This window comes from Eucalyptus grandis, chromosome 2, assembly GCF_016545825.1.
Source record: "Eucalyptus grandis isolate ANBG69807.140 chromosome 2, ASM1654582v1, whole genome shotgun sequence".
Taxonomy (NCBI): domain Eukaryota; kingdom Viridiplantae; phylum Streptophyta; class Magnoliopsida; order Myrtales; family Myrtaceae; genus Eucalyptus; species Eucalyptus grandis.
In genome coordinates this window covers 55,804,997-55,813,856 of record NC_052613.1, presented here as the reverse complement: position 1 = coordinate 55,813,856, position 8,860 = coordinate 55,804,997, and the positions used below count along the sequence as shown (strand labels likewise).

General features: G+C 42.5%; 2 protein-coding genes across 6 annotated transcripts; both read left to right on the top strand.

The window, feature by feature from the left end:
* Nucleotides 1–1,160: 1,160 nt before the first annotated feature.
* Nucleotides 1,161–4,196, top strand: LOC104435714. Its single transcript, XM_010048415.3, has 2 exons — nucleotides 1,161–1,575; nucleotides 1,777–4,196. Exon 2 carries the CDS (start codon nucleotides 2,052–2,054, stop codon nucleotides 3,855–3,857), a length of 1,806 nt encoding a protein of 601 aa, XP_010046717.1. The 5' UTR covers nucleotides 1,161–1,575; nucleotides 1,777–2,051; the 3' UTR covers nucleotides 3,858–4,196.
* Nucleotides 4,197–4,975: 779 nt separating this feature from the next.
* On the top strand, nucleotides 4,976–8,612 carry LOC120290206. Of its 5 annotated transcripts, none has more exons than XM_039305996.1 (2): nucleotides 4,976–5,155; nucleotides 6,539–8,612. In XM_039305996.1, the coding sequence occupies exon 2, from the start codon at nucleotides 7,532–7,534 to the stop codon at nucleotides 8,468–8,470; it is 939 nt and encodes a 312-aa protein (XP_039161930.1). In that variant the 5' UTR covers nucleotides 4,976–5,155; nucleotides 6,539–7,531; the 3' UTR covers nucleotides 8,471–8,612. The 5 variants fall into 5 exon arrangements, with proteins under 5 accessions (XP_039161930.1, XP_039161929.1, XP_039161928.1 ...); XM_039305995.1 differs by having other exon boundaries at nucleotides 5,936–8,612; XM_039305994.1 differs by having other exon boundaries at nucleotides 5,364–8,612.
* Nucleotides 8,613–8,860: the final 248 nt, after the last annotated feature.

Sequence of the window (8,860 nt, the reverse complement as noted above, 5' to 3'; positions counted from 1 at the left end):
GCCTTACTAATACCAAAACATTGAACATGTCAAGAAAGGGCTCCTCCTATGATAAAATAAACTGTAATTGTGTTTCATTTAGTTTTTCATCTCAGATCACAACCGTCCATCTTCCTTACCATGAAGTAAGACTTCCTGTATTAAAAAAGATTGTCATCCCTTTAGTAAGCGCTCTTAGAAATGCTAATAGGATATATTTTTCATTTCGTCGATTTTTCTAAGAGAGGGGAATGGGGAGGGGGGCCAATTATTAATGTTACCAATGATTTGTTGGAAAGCTTTTACAGTTAAGAAGTGATGCAGTGAACCACAACAATGAGCTACCCGTGGGGAATTTATCCAGCAAATGCTTCCAATTGGGAAAATGAAAAGCTGCAAAAGCTTCCCTGTTTTGGCTTGTTGATGCTTTCGTGGCGTAGCAATAGAATTGCAAAGGGCTACCGAATGCAAGTGAGCCGGTGAATCAAGACTGACGGACAGTTCAATAAGTTTCTATTGAGAGGCCCTTTGATTCTGCCTCAACGTTATCCATCCAAGGTCGGTGTTCTAATACATTCTTACGAAACTATCTACTGATCAAAAGTTTGGCACATGAAATCTTGAGTTGATTACTGCTTTGACTTCCTAAAATATATTATCTGTGGTTTGATTTGTATGGATAACCATCACATCCATAAGATTTTTCGTACGTCTGGTCTGAAATCTTCAACAGTCAGGGTAGTGATCTTCACAGAGGGAATGGCATATAATAGCTTCTTTGAGAGCTTAATCTTACTCTGGGAGGGAGTTGCAGTTGCTCATTTTGATGAGTCTCATTTTACAGGTAATCCTCATTGGTCTTGTTTCAAGATTAGTAAAGAATGATGACGATAAGAATCCAAAAACTTCACTCTATATTTTATCATAATCTAGGGTGACTTCAGATGAATTGAGTTGTTATACCAACTGCATTGACTTAAGTCGAATATAAAAATTGTTCTTTCTTTTTGCAGCTGCTATTCTCACATAGAGTTCGTTGCAGCTATCAGTCTAAGCATCAGCTGCTGAAGATGAGTTCTGCGCGTGCCTTACTGATACCAAAAAATTGAACATGTCAAGAAAGGGCTCCTCCTATGATAAAAGAAACAGTAATTGTGTTTCATTTGGTTTGTCATCTCAGATCACAACCGTCCATCTTCCTTACCATGAAGTGAGACTTCCTGTAATAATTAAGATTGTCATCCCTTTAGTAGGCGCTCTTAGAAATGCTAATAGGATATATTTTTAATTTCGTTGATTTTTCTAAGAGAGGGAGGAGGTGGAGGGGGCCCAACTATTAATGTTACCAATGGTTTGTTGGAAAGCTTTTACAGTTAAGAAGTGATGAAGCAGTGAACCAAAAGAATGAGTTACCAATGGAGAATTTATGCAGCTATTGCTTCCAATCAGGAAAATGAAAAGCTACAGAAGATTCTTTGTTTCGGCTTGTCAATGCTTTATTGGCATAAATTGCAAAGGGCTACCAAATGCCAGTGAGCCAGTGAATCAAGACTGACAGATAGTTCAATGGATTTCTACAGAGAGGCCATCATCAAGGTCAGTTTTCTAATACGTTCTTTGGAAACTATTTACTCTCTAAAAGTTTGGCACATGAAATCCTCAGTTGATTACAGCTCTGACTTCCAAAAATATAATGTCTATGTTGAGTAAGGACCTTATCTGTGGTTGATTTGTATAGTTAACTATGACATCCATAAGATTTTTCGTATATCTGATCTCAAATCTTCACCTGTCAAGGTTTTGGTCTTCACAGAGGGAATGGCATCTTTGAAAGCTTAATCTTACTCTGGGAGAAATGGGAGCTGCAGTTGCTCGTTTTGACAAGTCTCATTTTACAGATTATCCTCATTGGTTTAGGCAAGAGAAGAAAGTACTCAGCTGGTAACAAAATTGCATTCGTGTTATGGCTGGCCTATTTATCTGCGGACTCAATAGCAATCATTTCCCTTGGCATCCTCTCACGTAGCCAAGGCAAATGCAGCGATTCTTTGGTAGATCTTGAGTACGTAATAATGGCCTTCTGGGCTCCATTTTTGCTCCTTCACCTCGGTGGCCCTGATACAATTACTGCGTACTCACCGGAAGATAATGAATTATGGCTTCGGCACTTGCTCGGGCTAATTGTCGAGGTTGCTGTGGCAATATACATCTTTGTCAGGTCCATGAAGCCTACTCAGCTCAATTTCTTGGCCATTCCGATATTGGTTGCAGGGTTGATCAAATACGGTGAAAGGACTTGGGTTCTCAGATCAGCCAGCAGCAAGCAATTCCGAAGATCACTCCTTCCACGTCCTAACCCTGGCCCTAAAGTTGTGAAATTTATGGAGCATCATATTTCAGAAAGACGCAAGGGGCACGAGGAGGAGGGTGTAAGTCGAGCATCTTTTAGATTAAAGCGTCAAAATAGCCCCTTAAATAAAGAGGGCGATGCATTGATCGTTGCTGATAAACTTTTCTTGATCTCCAAGCACCTATTCGCCGATCTCATCCTTAGCGTCAAGTCTCTCGAGCAGAGCAGATCATTCTTCCAAAGTATTAGGTACGAAATTGCTTTCAAAGTGATTGAAATGGAACTTGGATTCATGTTTGATGTGCTCTTCACCAAAGCCACGATCGTACATCATTTCTGGGGTGTCATTCTCCGATCGATCAGCTTTTCATCTACTGCTGCTGCTTTAACAGCCTTCTGCCTGATTGATTTGTCTGGCTACTCTTCTGCAAACGTGATAATCAGTCTAATCTTGCTGGGCGGAGCTATTGGTCTTGAGCTATATGCGATTTTTGGGCTCCTTTCATCCGACTGGACAATGATCTGGATGAGCAGGCATGACAATTTACCAGCAGCAATGAGGGGGTTGATTTCTCGCGTTCATTCTTTGTCTATCAACAAAAGGTGGTCCAACTGTGTTGCGCAATACAACATGTTATCCTCTTGCTTGGAGGATCGGACGGTCAGGTGCTGTGGACTCCTAAATTGGATACACGAACAGCTAGAAGACTACCAAGACGATCAGATGGAGCCAGTTTCGGATTATTTAAAGGAGTCAGTCTTCGAACAGCTCTTGAAGAAGTCATACGAAACTAAGAAGTCAGACGAAACTGAGGATTTCAAACGTCGCAAGGAGTTATGCTCTTATAGAGGTGAATGGGTGCTCGAAAAGTATGAGGGCCTGGAGGAACTCAGAGAGAGCCTGAAGGAACTCAGAGAGAGCATCGAAGTGGAGTTTGATCAAAGCATCATCCTCTGGCACATTGCAACTGATATCTGTCTCGAGCATCGTGATAGTAGTGACCAGGATCCAGATATCGCGAGTGACTCACGACGTGAAGCAATCAGAGTAATATCGAATTACATGTTGTTCTTATTAATGAAGCGTCCTTCCATGTTGCCTGATGGAATCGGCCAAATCAGGCTCCAAGACACCCGCGCCGAGGTCGAGGACTGGCTCCAAGATAGGGAAGATAAACTAAACAAGAGCCTCGCTTGCGAGAAACTGCTTGAGGTGGGTGCCCATTACTATGAGCCACCCCTCGAAGTAGGACCAGGTGGGAGCAAGTCCGTGCTGTTCGATGCGTGCAGGCTCGCGGCGTCGCTGCAATCACTGCAGAGGGGAAACCAAAACAAGTGGGAAGTGATGATCGAGGTGTGGGTAGAGATGTTGTGCTACGCCGCGTGTCATTGCCGGTGGGATCATCATGCTCGGCAACTTGGAAGGGGAGGAGAGCTACTCACTCATGTGTGGATTCTCATGACGCATCTCGGCATATCTGACCGGTTTCATCCCTCGGGGGTGGGGGATGTGCGTTTACTTTATTAGGCATAGTGGGAAGGGGGTTGGTGCGGGGGCGTAAATTTTAAAGAGGATCCAAAATATGTTCGCCGAGGCTGAGGAATTTGTCCATGAAAGGGAAGATATATACTAAACAAGAGCCTCGCCTGCAAGAAACTGCTTGAGGTGGATACCCGATTTTTGGCGATCGACATAAAAGGAGATCGGAGCAATTCTGTGCTGTTCGATGCGTGCAGGCTCACGAAATCGCTGCGATCAATGGAGACGGGAAAATTCGACCGAAAAAAATTGAGACAGCAAATCAAAAGGCAAACCAAAATAGCCGTTCGGTGTCCGATTTGATTTTCTTCCGTGTGCTTATTTTGATCATATAATATGTATTTGTATTAAAAATCAAATTTTTATTTATTTTTATTGCTCTTTTCTTTTTTCTTCCATTTCTTTTTTTTTCTTTTCCTGGCCTGGTCACTGGCACAATGATGGCCTACAAGCATCGCCATAGGACAGGACTCAAGCCTCGCCACACTGAGCGTTGCCATTTTGCGAGACTTGAGTATCCTCGAGGCTCGACCCGCCGTCCTCTAGCGACGCTCGAGTTTGCTAGTGGCTAGTCACCGGCCTTCACTATGGCTAGCAAACTGCCAAAAAAAAAAGAAAAAAAAAAAATAATAAAAATAATTATAAGTTTGAATTTATAAAAAGAAAAAGAAATAAAAATAATTAAGATGTGTGTTTAAAGAAAGAGCGGTAGAAAATGTTTTCCTTCTAGAAAATCTCAAGTAATCTGCCAAATGTGCAAATTGTTCGGTCTCCGTAGATTTTGATATAAGAACCGAAAAATCTGCGTAAGAAGGGGAAATCATAATCAAATTATGTTAAAACAGACAAAAATGACAAGAGAAATCCAGAGATGTGCTGATTCGCCTCATCTCTACTCTATTCAACCCATCTTTTAGTTTTCTCTCCATGAATCCCCACCGCCCAAATCGAGATGGCAAATAAAAGATCATCGGCTGTAGTTGCTCGGTCGTAATTACAAGAAAACATGGCCTGTAAGAAGACACCTAGTTTAAATTTACAATTTTATCCTCATTATTTATAAAGGGCCAATTTAGGAAGCCGAATAGTGAGACCAGCTACACTAGTTTCCCTTTAATTCTGCCACGTGTCCCTGCTCAGTAATCATCGGAAGTTAGTCATGGCGTGAGAGATAGAGATGAGATAGAGGAGCTCCAGCGGAAATCGCGAGCGGCGAGCTGAATGCAGCGGAGCGGCAGGAGGAGGGCGGCGTCGAGCTCCCGGCTCCGTCGGGCTGGGAGAAGAAGGTGACTCTGCGGTTTCCCCCTTTTTGCGAATATTTCGATTTCGTTCGGTCGGAGCCATAATTTTTGTTCTCCCGCGAGTGATGGCTTTTCTGGCTTTTTAGGTTTTCGTTTTATTTTTCCTCCTAGGGGGGAGCTGGTTTTCGATGGTTGCCTTGGAAATGTGGGTGATTATGCTAGTGATAGCGATTTCCTCTTTTGCAAAATCCAGAGCGCGAGCGTGGTTGATTTCCTTGCTGTTCTTCGTGTGCGGATGAGGTTGGGCGTCTGTTAGTGGATGAAGTTACGCAATTTCTGAAATGTCTCCATTAAAATAAAATAAAAAATTGAAATGTCTGTGGAATTCGAGAAGCATGGAAATTGCAGAAAGTTTCCTTTTGATTAGCTCTGCAGCTATTATAGCTGCGCAATCAGTAATGCAGCTGTTGTTGTTTCTTTTGCTTGATCCTTTTCCTTCTTTGTCTTTTTTTTTTTTTTTTTGGGGGGTGATTTTGGATTTGGCCATCATGAAGAGCCGTTCTTTTCGTTCTCCCCTAAAAGAAAATAAGGACAATTTAAGTCATCATTTCGACCTTGGTTTGGCCAATTTGGTATCTTTTTTCTGTTCACTGATGGTCTGGAGCACCATAACTTGGTACATCGTTCTTTTTCAGGGACTTCAATGTTCTTTTTTCTATACATGATTTTTATCTCCAACTTGTCACAGCACGTGCTTGCGTCCTTCTCTTTCCATGTGATCGTTTTCACCATTAAGATGATTGTCTGTTTGGAATGTTAATGTAGAAGGAATGGAAATGGGTTCCATCTCTTGCACCATCGATGTTGTGGATTTCTTATGCTGCATTGCTTTCGCTGAATGTAACTGTAGATTATGCATCATGGGCTGCATATGAATAGTCTACTTAAGGTAAGAGTACGGAATGATGCATATATGTAAACATATACAACTGTGTAAATACCTTAATGTACTGCTTGACTTCATCATTTTCGAGATGGCACAAATTTCCCAAATCTCAAATGATTGAATAGTTAAGCTGCCTCAAATTCCATTTCATAGTCTGATCTTAACTTGTTGCATGATCGAGTCTGTAATATCTAAACCCTTGCTGTTGATTAAATTCCGGTTTAGGTTAAGATTGTACATTACTGTTCATGATAAAAGTTGATTTCCCTTTGCATGAGATAATATCCGTTCAGAATCACAATGGAACCCCTCTCCTCTCATTAAAACCAAGAGAGGACTTTTGCTGAAAGGTATTTTGTTGCAGGATTACATTCCTATGAAACAGGTGTGGTTATTGCTCAATTAATCGATATGTATGGATCTTCTTAGGGATTTTATTCATGAAAGCTCAAAAAAGAAACTAACTTTCGGAGTTGTTGCAGCTTATATAAAGATTTAAACATTGAAACATCAGACCAAGGGGGAAATTGTATCTTGCCGACAAAGGAATATTCATTCGAGAATGTGAAAAGAAAGCCACAAGATTTGCGAAGGGATTTGTCGAAAGAGGTAATTTTAGATTTGGGTAACTCTGCACCGTAAAGGTAGCAGAATCCCCAGAAGTTGTCTTTCCTCGTATAAGAAGAAAGGACCCGCCTGAGGAATGAATTCATCAAAGCAAAGTTGCAAAGCAGAAAAGTCTATCATTCAATCTGCGACGAAGTAAATGGTGAATTGGGAAGAACTCCCACAAGAGCTCCTAGTTCCTAAAGCTCATTCCTCAACGGCTAGCCATAGAAGACTTTGTAGCTTTCGGAGCGGTGTGCACCTCATGGCTGTCTGCCGCCACCAGGGAGACATACGACGCGAAGTCAAAAGCCCCATGGCTCGTGACTAATGTGTACAAACAAATGCCCGAGTTCTCCAACCCCTCTAGAGGGAGACTTTACCCAGTGAAGTCGCCGGGAACTCGAGCCCAGACCTTGTCTCTACGGGGATCTGTCAAACTGGGACCATGGATACCAGTTTCGCATAGGGGTGTGCAAAATACCCGGGATCCGCCCGGACCGCCCGGAACCGGCGGGTCTTGAGGGAACCGGTCCGGTTCCCGGTTCCAATTTACCGGTCCGGTTCCCGGTTCCGTGGGCGGATCCGCCTACCGACCGGACCGAACCTTTTTTAATATTAAAATAAAAATTACTAAAAGAAACCCTACATCTCATCTCACTCTCTAGGAGCCTTTATCTTTGGTCAAAGAAAATTTAACCATCTATGGTTATTTGCAAGTAGGAAATGGGAGAATGTTGCATTCCATTTGTTCTCGTTTTTTTTTTATCTACAAGATACATTTATAATTACAACAAATGAATCTTTGTATTTGATTTTTCTTTCTTTGGCTTGCTTTGATGTCATGTAATTTTTTTATTTGGTAAGTAATGTCACATAATTGTTTTATGTTGAAAACCAAAAAAATTTCTCATCAAAATTGGTTCCATGGATCCACCCGGAACCGCGGTCTGGGTTCCCGGGATCCACGCAACAAATGGGTGGATCCCGGTTCCAATTTTTCGAACTGGGTTCTTAGCGGCGGTTCCGGTTCTAGGTCGGGAACCGCCGCCCGACCATGCACACCCCTAGTTTCGCAAGTCATTTATCAGTCTGAAACCGTTGCGCGTCACCATCAAACTCCCCGCCATGGAACAGAGATCTTCAGGGTCAGTCTGGAACAGCAAGGACAGAGGATCGACAAGATCGCGTTGTCCTCGAGCCCTTCTTTGTCCAGGAGCTATGCCGTCATGATCGCTTATCATTTCGCTTTTGGAGTACCATGGCTTGCCCTGCACAGATCAGGAGAAGATGCGTGGAGGGGAGTGAGCCCAGCGACGCATCTTCGTCCGATCGAAGTCCTCCAGCTGATTTACTACGATGGGCTATTTGTGGCCTTGGATGCGGAAAATCATATAACGACTCTTAACGAGAGAGAGAGCCACATGGAATCGCGACTAGTTATAGGGCAGAAATTCGAAGGTCGGCCGTATCTCGTCGAATGTTCGGGCTCGTTGCTGGTGGCTTGGGAGACGAGGGGCGCCGGGGGAAATAGATTCCGAGTTTACGAAGTGGATTTGGAGAAGGGGACTCAGGAAGAGGTCGAGAGCTTGGGGAAGGCGTCTCTCTTCTTGAACGACAACTCTTCCTTCTCCATGGAGTTCGACGCCACGTCTTGCGTCCCCGGATTCAAGCCGAACCATGTATATTTCACAGATTACGCAGATGAGAAGAAGAAGATTTACAGCATGGAAAACGGAAAGGTCGAGACATACTCCGATGCAATTGGTCTCCGTCATGCAGGCCAGTGGTTCCAACCTGATTTCTGAATCTTTTTTGCCCTTTTCCTCTGCATAAAGTAAATAGGAGATTTGTGAAGTAATTGCCTATGGATATCAAATTTCAATCGCAACTAATGTCGGATGTCCTCTTTAATTTTATTTTATTTTATATGGAGATGAGATACGGATATTTTGATTGTTTGAAAATTTGTTATATATGGTAGAGATAAATATAGAGAGATAACAATAGTCTATCAAATTTTTCAGATTGAACATAGATAATTGCACAGCATGGTACGATAGTGAGAAACATTTTGGTCGATTTAAATCGCCATTTGTCACTTCTCAGACAAAATGCAAGCTACTAGAAGGACCTAATCATCATTCCAAATCACAGTGATAAAAAGGCCCGATTAGTTTTGTTCAATTCGAGACCTC